At 53.0% G+C, this 17,121-nt stretch overlaps 7 protein-coding genes across 7 annotated transcripts; 2 read left to right on the top strand and 5 right to left on the bottom strand.

The window, feature by feature from the left end:
- Positions 1–327: 327 nt before the first annotated feature.
- Positions 328–2,415, bottom strand: NEUTE1DRAFT_91481 (uncharacterized protein; the record flags this gene model as incomplete). Its single annotated transcript, XM_009858122.1, has 6 exons — positions 328–847; positions 890–1,661; positions 1,715–1,786; positions 1,852–2,163; positions 2,233–2,258; positions 2,327–2,415. The coding sequence occupies 6 exons, from the start codon at positions 2,413–2,415 to the stop codon at positions 505–507; spliced, it is 1,614 nt and encodes a 537-aa protein (XP_009856424.1).
- A 1,872-nt stretch (positions 2,416–4,287) lies between these two features.
- Positions 4,288–6,059, top strand: NEUTE1DRAFT_72781 (ATP phosphoribosyltransferase; the record flags this gene model as incomplete). Its single annotated transcript, XM_009858121.1, has 5 exons — positions 4,288–4,415; positions 4,582–4,685; positions 4,800–4,834; positions 4,900–5,478; positions 5,558–6,059. The coding sequence occupies 4 exons, from the start codon at positions 4,669–4,671 to the stop codon at positions 5,938–5,940; spliced, it is 1,014 nt and encodes a 337-aa protein (XP_009856423.1).
- Positions 6,060–6,281: 222 nt separating this feature from the next.
- NEUTE1DRAFT_118929 (uncharacterized protein) lies at positions 6,282–6,457 on the bottom strand (the record flags this gene model as incomplete). Its single annotated transcript, XM_009858120.1, has 1 exon — positions 6,282–6,457. A coding segment is annotated over one exon (162 nt), but the record flags the coding sequence as incomplete, so codon positions are not given.
- Positions 6,458–6,560: 103 nt separating this feature from the next.
- NEUTE1DRAFT_91476 (uncharacterized protein) lies at positions 6,561–9,094 on the bottom strand (the record flags this gene model as incomplete). Its single annotated transcript, XM_009858119.1, has 2 exons — positions 6,561–7,282; positions 7,386–9,094. 2 exons carry the CDS (start codon positions 9,092–9,094, stop codon positions 6,583–6,585), a joined length of 2,409 nt encoding a protein of 802 aa, XP_009856421.1.
- Positions 9,095–10,111: 1,017 nt separating this feature from the next.
- On the bottom strand, positions 10,112–13,618 carry NEUTE1DRAFT_114701 (uncharacterized protein; the record flags this gene model as incomplete). The annotated part of the gene is made up of 1 exon (XM_009858118.1): positions 10,112–13,618. The coding sequence occupies one exon, from the start codon at positions 13,616–13,618 to the stop codon at positions 10,112–10,114; it is 3,507 nt and encodes a 1,168-aa protein (XP_009856420.1).
- Positions 13,619–14,183: 565 nt separating this feature from the next.
- On the bottom strand, positions 14,184–14,468 carry NEUTE1DRAFT_118928 (uncharacterized protein; the record flags this gene model as incomplete). Its single annotated transcript, XM_009858117.1, has 1 exon — positions 14,184–14,468. The coding sequence occupies one exon, from the start codon at positions 14,420–14,422 to the stop codon at positions 14,249–14,251; it is 174 nt and encodes a 57-aa protein (XP_009856419.1).
- A 354-nt stretch (positions 14,469–14,822) lies between these two features.
- NEUTE1DRAFT_72776 (uncharacterized protein) lies at positions 14,823–17,016 on the top strand (the record flags this gene model as incomplete). The annotated part of the gene is made up of 2 exons (XM_009858116.1): positions 14,823–15,266; positions 15,348–17,016. The coding sequence occupies 2 exons, from the start codon at positions 14,829–14,831 to the stop codon at positions 16,866–16,868; spliced, it is 1,959 nt and encodes a 652-aa protein (XP_009856418.1).
- Positions 17,017–17,121: the final 105 nt, after the last annotated feature.

Raw genomic sequence — 17,121 nt, 5'->3', positions numbered from 1 at the left:
CCACGAGACCAGGTTGAGAAAGAGGATGTGAGAAGTACCACCCAAAGAGAATCATAATTAATCGAAGAGCCAAGAGATATATACAGTATTGACAAAAACAAATAAAGGTTATAACAAGACTAAGCCCATAAGCCGATCCCCCCCCTCCCCCCTCCCTGAAATAAAAGGGAGAAAAAAAAAGAAACAGAATTATTGTACATGTGGAAATCCAACTCTATCGCTTGACTTGACCATTCAATGTCCTTTTCATCTGGCGGAAAGGGGGTACGTTCATGGAGTTACGCCTTTTATCAACAAAGACGCATCTATCCCAAACGAGGGCGAGCCTGCCGAATCTTTTCTCCTGTCAATTTTTCATACTACTCAAGACATCACTTATTCAAGCCGAGACAAGTAAGTGGCCCAAGGACGTGCGTCATATCCTATTCCGTCCTTTTTTCTATGACTGCGAAAAAGTAATCCAAACGCATTTGATATTATATGACCAAGCAAAACCCATCCATTTTATATATCCCTCATTTTAGCAGTAGCGTACGCCGCCACCAACGAGCTGATGGCTCCAATGAACATGCACACAGCAATCGCGTTCGGTCCGTCCGTCTTGGCGTGCTCACTTGGATGTGCATCCGTCGCCAGCTCCGGGCTCTTGCCCGGCTCCAGGATGGCGAAGACGATGCTGCTCATAAATGTCGCGATGAACTGCGGGATGGTGGTGTAGATGTTAAGAATGCCAAAGTAGATGCCGCTTAGCTCGCCGGTTGAGCTGTTTCCTGCGGTGGTGACCTCCTCAACAGCGCCGGCGGCAGGCTCGTTGACGAAGCGCATCTCGATGCTGCTGGTGGAAAGTCTCCTGTAGGATGGGTTGGTGGCGGAGGTGGCCCCTGGAGACATAGGGTCGGGAGCGCCGCTGAGCTTGTTGACCTCGACACCCAGGAACGTGGTGGGTGCCCACATGGCGATGCTCCAGGGGATGCCGCATAGGGCAACCAGGACGGTGGCGAAGCGAAACGAGGCGGCGAAGGGGGTCAGAAACATGGCCAAGGCGAACATGAGGTGGCTGGCGATCCAGGCGCTGAGCAGGTCGGGCTTGTACTTGTTGACCGTCTCGACGAGGCTGGCGATGCTGGCGGGCGGGCGGTGAGTGAAGGTGTTGTCCTCGGGCGCGCGGATGAAGGGGGGCAATATCCAGGCGCTGATGAAGGTCACGGTCGAGTAGACGGTCAGGGCAGTGCTGCCGATCCGGCCCATGTCGCCCAGAGCGTCGCTCGAGTCTCGGGTGTCGGCGGGCACATCGTACCGGAAGTAGGTTTCGCCTACCCAGGTGCTGCTGTAGATGATGAATGGGAACCAGCCGATCCAAGACCAAAAGACCGCATAGCAGATGGCGCGGATGCGAGGAGGTAAAGTGATGAGGGTCGACACGATTTGGCGCACGACTTTGAAACGACCCGATTGGCGGCGAGGATCGGGCCGGACAGTGACGAGAACCCGCTCGGTCACTGCCCAGCAGGTTACGGAAGAGGTAACGAGCATCCCCAGGGCGGCGATGACGGTAAGCTGCTTGAATTGTGTGTCTCCCAAAGACGTTCCAAAGAGCTGGAGAAGGTCGATCGCCCCCATACCGTAGCCGATGATATGTCCAAGTGAGCCCATACGGCTTGCTAAGGTAAAGTTAGGATAACATAACGTCTATAATTTGATTTGGAAGACGTACCCCATGCTGCGCCACTTTGTTGTTTTTGAATAGGCAGAGTATCTACAACCAAGCTTCTAGCGCAAGACATTACTTTGAGAAGGGAATAGGTTAGTACATTCGATACTGAGACCCAAGAGCATTACAATGAGCCTTACCGGCATTGATGGCAAAGTCAACACAATAGAGCGAAAGGACAGCAACAGCGATGGTGCACGCTCTTGCATACGTCGGATCCCAAATAAAGTAGGCCACTATCTCCTTGGTAAAGCCCAAGGCCATGAGAGCGAGTGCTGTGATGATGGACCCAATAACGATGACAGGTCGCCTTCTGCCCCATCGTGACTTTGATTGATCAGCGACAACGCCTATGATGGGCTGTACGATCAAGCCAGATAATGGTCCGGCAACCCAGACGAGCGATGTTTGGCCCTTGGTAAGTCCCAGCGAGAGAAGGTAGGGCGTACAGTCTGGGAGAAGTGCCTGGTAAGCGAACGTCTCCGAATTCCGGGATAACAATCATGATATCCAAAACTCACAGGTCATTTCAACACCCCATGTGAAGCTGTGATTAGTGAGACGTCAGTAAACGTACAGCCTCCTAGTTTTTCTTTGTTTTCCACATGTACTAACGTGATGCCAACCGAGACACATGTCAGCAAGAGCATGCGCATGGTCTCCGTACTCCCCTTCACCGACGGGCTCCCCCTCCAAGTTGACATTTCGACGTTCTCTGCTTCAGAGTAACTGCCACTGTTGTCTTCTTGTTCACCGGAAGCCACCCACTGATTGGGACTCAAGCCCTCCTCCTCCTCCTTGCAATGACGGTCCGATGGCTTTTCCCCCTGGTAAGACGGGTTGCCCTGCTCTACTGGAAATTCGAAATCGGGAAACGGTGATTGTGTGGTGGAATATTTCTGCCGTGGTTCTAAAGGCGCACAGGTGTTATCGGGAATCTTGCCGTCTGTAGGAGGTATCGAATCAGTCATTGCGCCGTTGCGATGTAGGACATGATGGGCGCGCATCGCGTCCATATCAATTCGCGAGTGAGGGTATGTGTAGTTGCTGCTGCTGCTGCTCCCCGATACCGTACGTATGCCGTTCGTCGTGTCCATGGAGTACAGCTTCTGGATCTTTGCAGTGACCAAAGGAGCTCTGGTGATTTCGCTTACCTAGCCGATGCGCAATACACTAAGCGGGCTGCTTGTCCTCAACCGAAAGGGATGGAAGGCGTAATGCGAGGAAGGGTCGGACTACAATATACGGTTGCGCCTGCTGTCGTGGATCGTGCCGCATGCGGTTCAGCCGATGTATACGCTTCCTATCTGAGTCGAGAATGATGGTTGGTGCTGTTTCGGGAGCACAAGCGATAGCTGGGGGGGTTGCCCTACAACTATGCGGTACGGTAGATGGAGATAAGGGCGACTGAACGAGAGACTTGAAAGCACAAAAAGCAGAACAAACGTGGTAGGAAGCGAACGAAGAAAGCGAGTGAGGTGGTCAGAAACGACGGATGTTTAGGCGTTTGTCAAGATGGAAATGTATGCGATTCGAAAAAAGCGAAGTGTATAGGTTGTCTTGTCAGGGGGATGGTGTAAATTATGGAACACTGCCGCCCAGCCCTGCGAAGCCCCCCTACGCCTTTACGAGTATGTTGAATCAGTATCTTTACGTACGGGATTCGTATAGAGGAACAGCCCAGAGTTGCCCAGTGTTTGGCCGTTAGGAGTGATCCCCGGTGAATGAAACTTGGGGGTCGTTGGGTGCACACTAGAGATGTGAAAGGGGTGACGTATCCTCAGTGTCGGGACTTTGACAGGGGTCTTTGGCGACGGATGGCTCCCTTCGCGTTGCTACCTACCTCTACGCAGGAGAAAATCACCGCGTATATAAAGTTACATGGTGGAATGGGAGATGGGGCGTTTCTTCCTAGGTAGTCAATGTATACATAGGTAACTACCTTTATATCTGCTCCTGTTGTACACTTGGACCCTGAAGGACCCCAAATCTGGTATATTGTGATACACGATACCTACCTCTAAGTACATAATCAGCACGGTAACTTTCATCCAGTGCCTGAGCCAGGGACATTTTCATCTGCACTGTACCTTGCAGATCTCATTGGAGAGCGCTCCGACACGTGCTTCAGGGTACGGTTGAGGCAGATCACCGTTCGAATTGACATGGACATGTTTCGAAGGGATGGAAAAGGGATATCTTCAAAGCCAAATGGAAACCCAATTCGAAGTTATGACGACAATAGTACAGCGGTGCACTAGTGTACTTGGCCGATTAGCTAAAATCCGGCTTGGGCCGGTGGCCGTCACTCCGACAGGCCGATGCCCGACTTGTGCGGGTCGGGGAGCCCCGCCGCCTGCAGAGCTGTTTTGCTGGGAGCCCCCACTGTCCACCACCTGGTCGATCACCAACGCGGGACGGAACCGGCGAGGGGCACCCAGTCACACAGAAAATCTCCAGTCACCAACTTTTAGCTCCGATTCAGGAACGTGGGCCTTTGGCCGCCTTTGGTGGGCTCCATTGTCCTGGATGCGCCAGATCAGGAAAATTCCGACTTCCACAGAGAAGCGGCCCCAGAAAGCCGGCATTCGATTCCAGCAAACCTGCCCGTCCAGGACAATCCCCATCTGTGCTGTCGACGTTCATTTCAATTCAATTCGATCCATATTACATACCCAGCTACAATCGTCTGAAGTGTCCCGTGGTATGTCATCCACCCCCGCCAGCCCCTCTTGTACTTGTATGCTGTCCTGGTACTTCCTTTTACGGGGATCTCTTTTTCTCAAGTCCTGCAATATCCAAGAACTCTCTCTCGCTTGTTTCCAATTCGCAGACGAGACTAACTGGTGATCCCCATCAACTTTTTTTAGTCCACATATACTCGACCGACGCCGACTTATCTTTGCGAATCTCATATACCCACCCTTTCATCCGTCCTCCACTCTACATAGCCCTTCATGGATTTGGTAAACCAGTTAGTCATGTCCTCTCGGCCACCGCTGCCTGAAATCGATCCGACTCCCCGCCGCCGTCGATGCCGCATCTACAATGGCCAATAAAAAGGCATACAAGCTGACGTCTTCCAAAGTCTCGAAGGCAGACTTCTCTTTGCCGTGCCCAAGAGTGAGTCACGACATGCTATACCGAGCGTCTGGTCAATACATATCTAACGCGGTAACTTCCTGCAGAGGGCCGCCTGTTGCAAGCCTGCTTGAACCTCCTCGAGGGTGCCGACATCCAGTTTAGACGCGAGAACCGCCTCGACATTGCGCTCGTCAAGAATCTTCCTATCGCCCTCGTCTTCCTTCCCGCCGCCGATATCCCCACCTTCGTCGGCGAGGGCCGTGTCGACCTCGGCATCACTGGCTATGACCAAGTTCAAGAGCACGATGCCGGCGTCCGCACCGTTGCCCGCGCCCGCCGTCAAAGCGGCGAGTGGAGCGCCCAGGATGGCGAGAAGGCCAAGCCTCAGGGTTGCGATACCGTCATGGAGCTGGGCTTCGGCGCCTGCAAGCTCCAGGTCCAGGTTCCCGTTAAGGGCGAGTACGCTACTGGCAAGGACTTGATCGGCAAGAACATTGGCACCAGCTTTGTTCACCTTGCGCAAGAATACTTTGCCCGTCTCGAGCTGGAGCAGGAGGGTCTTGTGGATGCGGACGCTTCCCAGCTCGCCGGCCGTAAGCTCAAGACTCAGATCATTGAGCTCAGCGGCAGTGTCGAGGCTGCCTGCGCTCTCGGCGTCGCCGACGGTATCGTCGATCTTGTTGGTGAGTAATCCAGCCAGCATCCCCCCCCCCCGGCTCTCCCCACCTCTGACGCAGTAACTAACATACTTCGCCCCGACAGAGTCCGGAGAGACCATGAAGGCCGCCGGCCTCATGGCCATCGACACCGTCGTTGAGTCCTCCGCCATCCTCATCAAGTCCAAGGCCCCCAGCAACCCGGAGATGGTCGATCTGATTGCGGCACGTATTGGCGGCGTTATTACCGCCCAAAAATACGTGCTCTGCCAGTACAACGTCGAGCGCACCCGTCTGGCCGACGCCACTAAGATCACTCCCGGCAAGCGCGCCCCCACCATCACCTCACTCGAGACCGAGGGCTGGGTTGCCGTCAGCGCCATGGTAGAGAAGAAGCGCATCGCCACTGTCATGGACGACCTGACCACCGTTGGTGCCACCGATATTATTGTGCTCGATATTCACAACACCCGTGGCAGCAGGGCATGAGTGATTAGACAGGAGAAACAAAGGACATAATAGGCAAACATAAAAATGGAGATAAAAGCATTTATTTGAGCCTAACTTGGAAATTAGAGCGCATCTGGGAATTGAAATAAGGGTAAGCAAAGTATTGATGTGTGGTGATCTGGGTTTAAGATATCTGGCATCCTTGAAGTGGTGAAAATGCGGAAGAAGAGGCTTATGCTGAGCTGATTGTTTCGATGACCTTTATTCGAAGACGAGAAACGGCGTTAACGGTTCATATGACGTTTGCAGGCATCCTGAACTAACTTGCTTTACTGGTCGTATTCGTGTGTCAAAAGCATATTACGTATCAAGGGAAAACAAAAAGTCAACAATTGGTCGATTGAACAAAGTCTTCGAACTGTTTTGAGGTAAACAATTTAACTTGCTCCTCACATTTAACTTCCAGGTTGCTTTCGTACCCCTCAACTCCTCCCTAATAGTCGACAACCAAGACGGTCTATGAACACACAAGACGACGACCATAGTACCGAAAACGAACAGAAAAGCCCAGAAAAAGAAAATGTACAGGTGAATGAATGGACATCAAACATATGTACAAATATAACTGAACCGTTTGTGCCTCCCGTAGCTGGTAAGAAGGACGGACATGACATGAGCCATCTAGTAAATTGGCCTCCCTTCAGTCCACTTCCTGAAACCAAACCTACTACCGCCTGCCCTCGCAGGCGGATGAGTAGGAGTCTCATACTTCTGCTGATCCTCCTCCCCCTTCACCACCTGCTGCTGCTCCTCCTCCACCTCAGCCTCAGTCTTGACATCCGGGCCCCAAGAAACTCTGTAACCATTGTTGGACTTCAAACGCCTCCTAGCCTCGCCGCCCGTGATCCCAGGCCTGCTGGGGCCGATCCACTCCCACGCGCGGGCGATCTCACCGCTGCTGCTCTCGCGCTGGCCCGTGCGCACGTTGCTGTTCTGCTCCACGACAGCCGCGACCTTCTTCCACACACGCTCGCGCTCGGCGAGGCGGTGTACGGACCGCAGCACGTCGTCGCGTAGGTTGGGCAAGAACAGAAAGGCGTCATCATCACCTTCCGACTCAAAGGCGATCTCCTTCTGGAGAGCCAGGCGGTCGAGAACCTGGTCGACCAGACCGGGGATCTGGCGGGCGACGGCGCGGTGCGTGCGGTAGGCGTTGCGGCCGTAGATGAGGGAGAGAAGGGATAGGATCACTCCACCAATGCTGAGTCGATGTCGAGCCAGTCCAAGCTTGACGGATCGGCGGAGCGCGCAGGTGTACGGAAGGCGAGCGAGAGAGCTGGACGATAGCTTGGTGGTTGGAAAGCCAGAGGTATCTCCTTTTCTTCTAATGGTTCGGAAGCAACCGGTCTGGTTAGTCCAGGCGTGGTCAGAAAAGAGCTTATGTTGTCATAAAAACACTGTTCAAGTATTTCTTGGGAACTTACTCGTAGTAGGAGTCCGTTACGTGGACTTCAACCTCATCCCGAGCCTTGACTTCTCCCAAGGCCGCGGCCCAAAGTTCCTCAAACTCCTCGGCTGCCATCCGCTTGCTCCGCTTCTTGCTCAGAGACTCCTTAAGCTCTTGCTCGTCGATCGCAGGGCTTTCCAGAGGCTTGCCCTCGGGCTCTAAGGGCTCGCCACACTCGTACTTGGCTCTACGATCCCGCAGCTCCTCAACGGCCTTGTTGGCAACCGCTTGAACCTTGCGCGCCTTCTCGCCGTCGGGCTCGCAAGTAGGCGGCAGAGGAATGAGACCTCCGAGAGCGAGCGGGTGGGGCTTGAGAACGAAGCCAGGCTCGCAGCGGGCAATGAAAGCTTCGTAGCAGTAGGCATGCGGAGGGCACGGTTCGCAGTCGGGTTCGAGGAACGGTCCAGCCCATTCAGGGACCTCGAAATCGTGGAGGCCAATCTTGTCGGTTACTTCTGTCGCCCAGTCAGGCAATTTGATACTTCGTCCGACAAGCGGGCGCGATTCGCGCCCAAGACCACAGTACCCGACCGCGATCTTCTCTTGTCGGTACCAGCCCGCGTAAGCGACCAAGAGAGTGGTGAGGAGGACCCACAATGGAGTGGTCAAAGGACTTCTTTCCCTACGGCTAACTTGCTTGTTCCTTTGCACAGCCAGAGCAGGATTGTCTATCTCCTCTTGCATTAAAGCCAACTGCTCGTCTGGAGTAAACTCTTCTCCCGTTTCGACATATGATGAGTCCACGATATACGAGGAGTCCGCAACATTGGACATCATGGACATTTCAGAGTATTCGGGTGACCTCGGGGTCTTGGGCATCGAGTGCTTTCCAAATGGCAATTGATATGTCCTGACCGTAGACGTCGAGCTGGGCTCGTAACTCCTGATCGATGATGTCGTGTCGGGCGTCTCTAGCTCCTCGTATTGCGGGCCATCTGTTCGTCTTCGCGAAGCGACAGTAGAAGGGGTTCTGGTGTAAGTAGAATCCAACGCGCTCGTTTTGCGACGATGGCTCGGAGTCTTCATGGTCGAAGGAGGTGCCGCAGGACTTCCGGCCTGGAAGGGGTTGTCATTCGTGAATACGCTCGCAGTCGCGGGGGTTCGCTTGAAGAAATCGTCGTCGGATTCGTGCTTAACAGCCGGCGTCGTACGCAAGTTCCTACCGAGCGTAGATGGTGTTTCTTGATAGGATGTTTCTTGAAAGGACGTCTCCGCCTCGTGGCCTGTATCATCTGTGTCGGAAACACTCGGCGCATGAGATACGTGTGATGCTGCAGAGCGGGATACCCTTTGGCTTGTGGTCCCACGAGCAGCTGCCGGCGTCACAGGAGCGTGGCTTTCCTGGACATCCTCCTCCAGTTTCACCCTCGATACCTTGCGCGGCGATCGCGAGCGGCGAGTGCTTCGAGAAGGAGGCGGCAGCTCCTGGTCGAAGTCGGTGCTCGCCGAGCTCTGCGTGTCAGCATCGACAATACCTTTGCTAGACCTCTTAGCAGTGCGGCTCGCTAGATACTTCTTGGACAGAGGCACCACATGCTCGTTGAACAAGTCGACAAGCTGGCTCTTCTTTGCCGTGCTGGGATATGGCACCTGATGGGTGACGAGGATAGAGCGCAGGCGCGGGACGGTCAGCGACCGAGGGTCGAAGCCTGGCTGGAGATAATCAACGTTCTCGACGTCCGACATGGCGACGAAATTGGAATCGATCAAACAGCTTCAAAAGGGTGACGGAACGTGTGCGGGCGATTCTTGTCAATCCCGGTTTTGGTAGGCGACGAAAGATTGCTGATGACGAAGGTCTACCGAACGCTGATCGGAGATGGAAGCTTATCGAGCGTGTCGTCGAATCGTCGCGCTTTTGTTCGACAGCACGGGCAAGCAAATTATTTGCTTGCCGTTGGTGGTTTGGCCTTACAATGAATGCGATGACCAGAGCAAATAGCTTCCTGTCATTCGTTGATAAGTTTTAGTACAAGTGGAAGAGCTGACAATAATAGATATTGATGAAGGAAAAGCCAAGAATGTTGGTTTATCGCCAAGTTGGTCAGACAGACACACACGCAGGCAGGGCAGCTGTTGGAAAACAAAAAGTGTAGTGACGGAAGTGGAGTTTCTGGTTGTCGGTGGCAACCACAGACGCTAGCAAAACACGACCCTGCCTGTGATCACCCAAAGTCCCTTGGAACTTGTTTGGAACGTTCATTCAGTCGAGCACCGCCACATGTGGCGCAGCTTCGCTTACACCGTCTTGCAAGTCCTCTTTTGCCAGTGTGTTTTACATAGTCTTACGCCAGTTCACGTTCAGTGTTGCACAATTACATCACTTCATGACAAAATGCACATCGCAGCTCACAAATAACAAGAAGACTGGGACCTAGTTCACGACTGTAAACACACCGTGTCTGTCTTCATTGCTGACGTTGGCCCATTGTCAGTTTTCACACTAGGCATATAAGAAATAAGTTGATGGCGATGTCGATGACATAGATCGCAAGCGACCATCTCGATATGGGAACCTGCTGACATCGCCACGTTTTATATATCAATAACCCCCGCTATGCTGTCGGCCCTACATCCCGATTCTCCTCGTGAACCGCCCGAAACCCCGAAACCCGATCTCTGTGACCCTACCGAGCGAATAATGAATGGTGTGACCATGTAGATGTTCTCGTGAGGCCATGACACCAACGATACGGACGCCATTCATTCCTGGTCATCATCACTATCCATCACCACAGTTCGCTTCCTCGCTCGGGCATGGGACGCCGCACCACCAGAAGGTTTCTCTCGAGTTTGATCTCCGCCGCCGCCCCCTTTCGAGGTGTCGCCAACTTTAGCATGTCCTGGGCTCCCCGTTCGCATCCCCGTACCTGTGCCTTCCCTCTTTCTCTTAGCAGACAGAAATTCGATATCGGGTAAGTCGTCGTCTCCGTCCGTTGTGTCCTGGGTTGCGGGTAATTCTACCGGCACATAAAACGGCTTGGGCTTCTCTCGTCTCGCTGTTGATGGCAACGAGCCTTTAGCTGCCGACGCGGTTACCGGTACAAATCTGGATCCAAACACATCGCCATCATCTTCATCCGACGCGAAGGAATCTGGTATTTGCTGCTTGCGTCCCGTTTTCGAGGACAAGGAAGACGACCCTGCGTCAGGAGCTGTTGTCGGCGAGGTGGACCCGCGGGGACGATGCTGTAAACTCGAGGTGACTTCACCATCGCTGACGATAAAGTCCTCGAGGTCGGCACCGTCATCAGAGCCATCGGTACCCATTTCCATGTCGCTGGTGCGGGTGCAGTCGTCACCGTAGTCCACGTTGGGGTCTCCTTGTTTAGGTTGAGATTTTTTTCCCCGCCCGCTGCCACGTCCACGACCCTTGCTGCGGAAGTTTCGGGGCCTACTTTGTTCGTCATCGTCGACATTGCCATCATATTCGTTGCCACCCTCTTCACAGTCGCTGATAAGTGCGGTATGTCGTGCTCGAGGCTTGTTGGTCTGTTTGGAGACCCCGGTAGATTTGGCTTTTGCTGTCGCTTGACGTTTCTTAGGTGCGGCATATTGCTCTGCTTCCTCTGCTTCCTGCCCACTCTCGAGGCGCGGCCTCTTCTTTTGCCCCTTTCGTGACGTTTCTCCTTCTGTTTCGTCCGCAAAGGGCGGCAATGGTATCAATTCCCAGGAGGACGTGTCTGTTTCACCGTATGGCTTAGTATACCTATTCGCAGGAGCTTGAGACTTTGCCAGTCTCCTAAACAGTTTCACACATCGCTTGGTATATTCCCCGTGTTTGACATGGATGGTTTTCTGGACCACTCGTCTGGATGTTGGATGGCGATACCAGTCTATATCCAACTCTTCAACCTTCGAGTGTCCGAGGGGTATCTTTGTATAGTTTCTGCGGAGCTCGTTTTCCTGCGACGTGCTCAGCAAAACGCTTTCGTTTTTGGGCCGTTCGGCAATAAAGTCAGTTTCCTTAGGCGCAGGTGGCCTAGCGGGTGGTTTGGCTGTCTTAGCTCCAGCTTGACCAAAGAAAGAAGCCTTGATGAACCCTGTTTCAACACCGTCAGGCATGTTGAACTTCTTCTTTGCCGGCTTTGTCCTCATTCTTGCGGCAGATCTTTTTGGTTCTGGGAGCTCTGGATTTTGGGAGTTCTCAAGTGGAATCTCCACAACCTTCTTTTCCACCTCAGGTCGTATGTCTCGTGGCACAATACGTGAAGAAAGGTCGTGACGAAAGGTAAAGCGGCTGCCCTCGCATATCATTCTCTGCATGGTCGCGTAGTTGTCCTTCGCCTCGTTGAATTTGTCTTCCTCTTTCCCTTTCATCAACAAAAGTACAATGTTACCCGCTCTCTTGCGGCCGGTACGACCCATACGCTGAAGCATTCGGATCGGTGACGCTGATGCATCGTAGCAGACAATGAGATCCACTTGGCCAATATCAAGACCCTCCTCGCCAATGGATGTTGCGACCAGAACGTTGTGAGCGCCGTTCTTGAACTTCTCGATCGTCTCAATTTGTTGTTTCTGTTTCATGCCCTCGCTCCTCTTCGAGTCCGCTTGTCCAACGAAGACTGTGGCCTTGATAAGGGGTTGCTTGTTGAGAATGCGCACAATCTCTTCGGCACTGTCTCGGTATTCACTGAATACAATGGCTCTGGTATTGGAGCCCTCGCCAGCATCCATGAAGTGGTTGACCAGGGTCTCACAAAGATATTCCAGCTTGGGGTGTCCGAGGAACCCATCAATCTTCATCCAACCCTCAATCATGTCCATCATCTTCTGAAAGTTCTCATCCTCCAAGACTTGCCGCTTGAGCTTTGACCCTTTTCCTCCTTTCTCCTCCTCGGTGGTGCGGAATTCGGCCAGATTATTGTAGAACGGTTTGATTCCATGGAAGTTGAGTAGTTTGATGGAATGCGCCAAACTCTGGAGAATCGCAAATGTGGCTATGACACTGAATTTGGTTCCTTGGTTTACGTGCCTACCCGGACCTGCCATCCAGTCATTCCTGGCTTTCATCAGGCCGTAGGTAGTCAGGCTCATGGGGTCCCTGCCGTAGTATATATTTTGTGAACTCAGCTTGGTCACAAGGGGCTTCAGGGCCTTGGAGAACAAGTCTCTGACTTCCATCATTTCGTCAGAGGGGTCAAATGTTATCGTGTTGATGTCTCTTGAGTGCACATATTGACGAATGTCGATCGACTCTTCGGTTCTGATCTCGACGTGAGAAATGCCCAAATTATCAATGACGTCCTGAACACCTTCGAGAGACGATCCTGGTGTAGCAGTCAGAGCAAGAATTCGGAAGCTCTTGGAGAAACGCCTTAGAAACTCGACCACCTTAACGTATGCATAGTCTCCAGTCGCACGATGCGCCTCGTCAATAACCAGCAGTACAATGGACTTGGGATCGGCATAGCCTTTGGAAAGGTCATTCATTAGTGTTTGGGGTGTCATGAAGAACAGGCGCTTTGTCGCCCATTCGTCCTCACGTAGAACAGGAGGAGTCTCTCCGGTTAGGAGAGTCGCCTGAGATCGCGGGATGCCCGCTATGCTGAGACATGCTTGAACTTGTTGTGAAGCCAGGGGTTTCGTAGGAGCAACAAAGACAGCCTTTGCGGTTTTTGTCCAGCGGATGTAGTTTAGCATGATTGTCGCAGCAATAAATGTCTTTCCCAAGCCCGTGGGGAGGGCGACCAATGTGTTGTTGAAGAGGCCATTTTTGACAATGCTGAACTGGTAGTCTCGAATAGGTCCCAGATTCATCGGATAAACCCATGTTTTCATTTCTTCTATGTCAATCTCATGGTGAGTGGGCTGCTCTGGGGGCATATCGGCACGAAATGGTCGATTCGACACCGCTTGCGGGGCGGGTTGCGCATCCTCCTCCAGCGTGCCACCCCATAATGTCGTCTGACGCAAATTCTTACGCTGGCTAGACTGAGCTGGGGATGGACGAGACGTTGTTGCTGACGTGGTCGGCTTGCTTGCTGTTTTGGCACGCCCTGTAGCTGTAGCCTGACCCTGCGATACGGTTGGGATAACGATTCGTCTGGCAGAATCGGATATTGGCCACGCTTGTGCTGGTGGTTTTGCCGACGAAGCAAGCTGCTTGCTGTTGCTGGGGTGATGTGATGTGATGTTGCTGGTGGCCTGGGTAAAGGCCAACATCAAATCCTCGTCAGGAATATCGTCAAAGTCATCGTCATCCATGACTTGAGAGATGTGAGGTTGTAGAAAAGAAAGAACCTTGACGATTCAAGATTCGATGCGCCGTTGCTTGAACCGTTAATCCGTCAGGTTTTTTTCTCTTTCTTTTTTTCCTTTTTCTTTTGACTTCCTGTTCTGGCGATGAGGCTTGCTGGATGAAGTTCTTAGAAGTGAAACAGTTGACATTCACAAGCAGTCCGTTTGCATCGATGGATCGACCCTATCGTCACACAAGGAAGCCTGCTATGAGACGCGTCGCTGTTTTAATGGACGGGCTATTCCCTTGACACGTTCAATCGCCATAGCACGTGAATTGGTGTGGGCAGTCTGGATGCTGTCGCCTGGGGAGTTCGCAGCAGAACAGCGTCAGAGTGGGGCTGTTGCATCTTGGGTGGGGCAGGTTTGCGTCAAAATCCGATCGCTTGTCTCTGTGGTCCGCTGGAGCCTGGCGCACTGGTCGGAGCTTGGCTCATTGCCTTGAGTTGCATGCTCCTCCACTGCCGCCGCTAAGGTATTTCCTTTTTGGAGGTCCGGCGGGCTGAACCTTCTTCCATTCTCCAATCCGTCATCGAAACCTTCCTCATTTCTCGACCTTCTCGCGTCGTCACAGGTGGCATCGGCAGCCCAACCTCTTCAGTATTGACCGGCTGATGACTCTTGCACATCCTCGTACTCGCCTGTTGCTTCAGAGCTAGCAGCTTCCGTACGCATATTCAACCAACGATCACGAGCGAAGCGGCGGCCTTCTACTTCTACTTCCGTACCTTTGGACCTCCGCGTCGTCTTTGTCGCCCCACCTCCAAGCATCTTTTACATCTTTCTTTACCTCGACAAATCCCTTTAGAGAAGCGCACCTAGACTTTTAGCGAAGTGTCCTTTGACACCTATCTGGGCCACTCTCAAATACAGCGTCTGAAATCCACCCAGCGGTGATCAATCCCCGGTCGGCATCGGCGGCCTGTTTTTCTTGAAGCAGGCTGCTCTCCCGCCTAACGGCGACACCAAAGGTAAGCCCCGGCTCTGCATCTTAGTACCCTTCACCAGTTACCCCGACCACGACCGGAACTTTGACCATCAGGGCAGCGAAGAAACCGGCGAACAAGTACAACTCGCAACTCCACGACTCACTGTCCTTTCATCAACAACTCGGCGAGAGGAAAAATCACCCGCAACTCACAACCATCGTTTTCTCTTCAGAATCCAACGAATAACCATGGCACCTCCTACTGGTCCTCGCGCCGGAACTGGAAGGGCTCCTCCTCGTGGACCCCGAGCAACAGGCGGAGGTGGCGGAATCCAGAAGCGTCGCGCAAACCCGAGGACGGACCGAGATGGAGATGTGTCAATGGATGCTCCGGCTGGAGGCTCTGGTAGGGGTGGGTTGGCTTCCGGCGGTCGAGGACGTGGTTCCAAAGATGCTCGAGGTGGAAGAGGTGCGGTGAACTCCCGGACAGCATCCCGGGTAGTGCAGAACCTACAGAACTACGTCAGCGGAGGTCCCGTCGGCAAAACACAGTCCAATATGGCAACACTGAAGATTCACGGTATGAGCAATAGCAAAGCTACCGGCAATCGCGATGGAGGGCTTCGGTCCCTTCTCACCTTTCTGGAACGAAAGGCTTCCAAAGACAAAGCAGTTACAATCGGCAAGGTATACTTTCCCATCCACCGACATCCCAAGCGCGCAATATTTTACAACTGCGATAAACGACACCTTCTAACCCATCGATAGAGTATTATGGACGGTGATTATGTTTGGATCACGGTCAGAAAAGACGATGCCCCGGAGATTTTGAGGCTCAATGGCTTCACCTATGCCGGTGCACCCCTGACGATTACGGAAACCACCGAGAGGATGCCTCGCCCCGAAGACAAGATTTCCAAGGCTGCTGAGGAGACCAAACAAAAATTGACAGCAGTGCTAGCTGCGCGCTACAATCCAGAGTTGAAGCTGCTCGACTTATCTTCTCTTGGAACCGATCCTATCCTCAGCAGCATGGGCACGTTTGATTCCAAGGATCGGGCCGAAAAGGCCTTCAAGGTCTTGGTAGTTATTGCTAGTCAGCAGTACAAGACCGCTGCCGAAAAGCGTGAAGGGATACAGGCCATTTCCCTTGCCAGCAACGGCCTTAACGACGTCATGCAGGTTTTCACGCTTGCTACGTCACTTCCAGATATCAAGAGACTTGACCTGAGCAGCAACAACCTCGACAGTCTGTCCAAGATCTCCAAGTGGCAGCACCGCTTCCAGTACCTCGAAGAGCTTCATCTCACGGGCAACCCCATCACCACCCAGCCCGACTTCGTGGCAGAACTCATCAAATGGTTCCCATCGCTACAGAACATCAACGGACAAATTGTTCGCAGCCCACAAGAGGTTGCTGAGGCCCTCAAAGGCATGCACCCCACGCCACTACCGCAGTTCCCCTCCAACCTCCGGGACGGAGAGGCCAATGTGGCGAGCATCTTTGTCCAAGTTTTCTTCCCCATGTTCGACACCGACAGAGCTCGCCTCGCCGCTGAGTTCTACGACGACGACTCGTGGTTTTCGATTCAAGCCATTGCCAATTCTGGTCGTAATCTTCCTTGGAAAACCTACCTCAAATACTCCCGGAACGTTCACAAATTGGGAGAGAAGAATCCAGCGACGGTACAACGTCTCTTCACTGGAGGAAATCTCATTGCGGACATGTGGAAGGCTCTCCCCAGTACTCGCCATCCAAGCATGGAGAACCCTGGTGCCTGGCTCATCGACTGCCACACCTTCCCCAACCTCGCGGACCCCACCGGCCATGGCTTCGCTACGGGATTGCTCATCACTGTCAATGGCCAGTTTGAAGAGTCCGATACTACAGAAAACCTTTATGGAAAGCGCACCTTCACGCGCACGTTCATTCTTGGACCCAGCAAGCCGAGCAACCCGCCGCCGGTGCACCCATACCGGGTTATTAGCGATCAACTCACTCTTCATGACTGGACCCCCGCGGAGACACCTGCTGGTCAGGCCCCTGTCGCCAACCAGGTCCCGCAGGTTCCGGTTACCAACGCTGTGCCTCCAGCAGAACCTGTCATTTTGGATGACGCCACGAAGAACCAGCTGATTCAGGAGGTAATGAAGCGGACTGGCATGACAGCAGAATATTCAGAGTTGTGTCTCAGTGGCACTGCCAACTGGAACTTTGAGATGGCACTCAAGTCATTCGAGGAGCAGAGGGCGAACTTGCCGCCCACGGCCTTTATCAACGCTGTCTAGGGGACAGCGCAGGTCACCAGCGTCAGCATGGTTTGTTAGTTCATGGTGGATCAGCGCTAGTTGGGTAAATACCCTCTGCCTGGATGAGTTGGAGACAAAGGAAAAGGAAGATAAAAAATTACTGAAAGCCAAGGAACGAAGACTGGGAAAGAGGAAAGGTTTTAAGGGTCAACGATTAACTTTGTACAATACTTGCATTGCCATACTATCTCAAGGGAGCAACGGAATGGGTCGGTTAGCGGAATTCTTATAG

The sequence above is a fragment of the Neurospora tetrasperma genome (assembly GCF_000213175.1).
Source record: "Neurospora tetrasperma FGSC 2508 unplaced genomic scaffold NEUTE1scaffold_81, whole genome shotgun sequence".
Lineage (NCBI taxonomy): Eukaryota > Fungi > Ascomycota > Sordariomycetes > Sordariales > Sordariaceae > Neurospora > Neurospora tetrasperma.
Note: the sequence above shows the minus strand (reverse complement) of the source record. Positions and strands in the feature narration are given on the sequence as shown.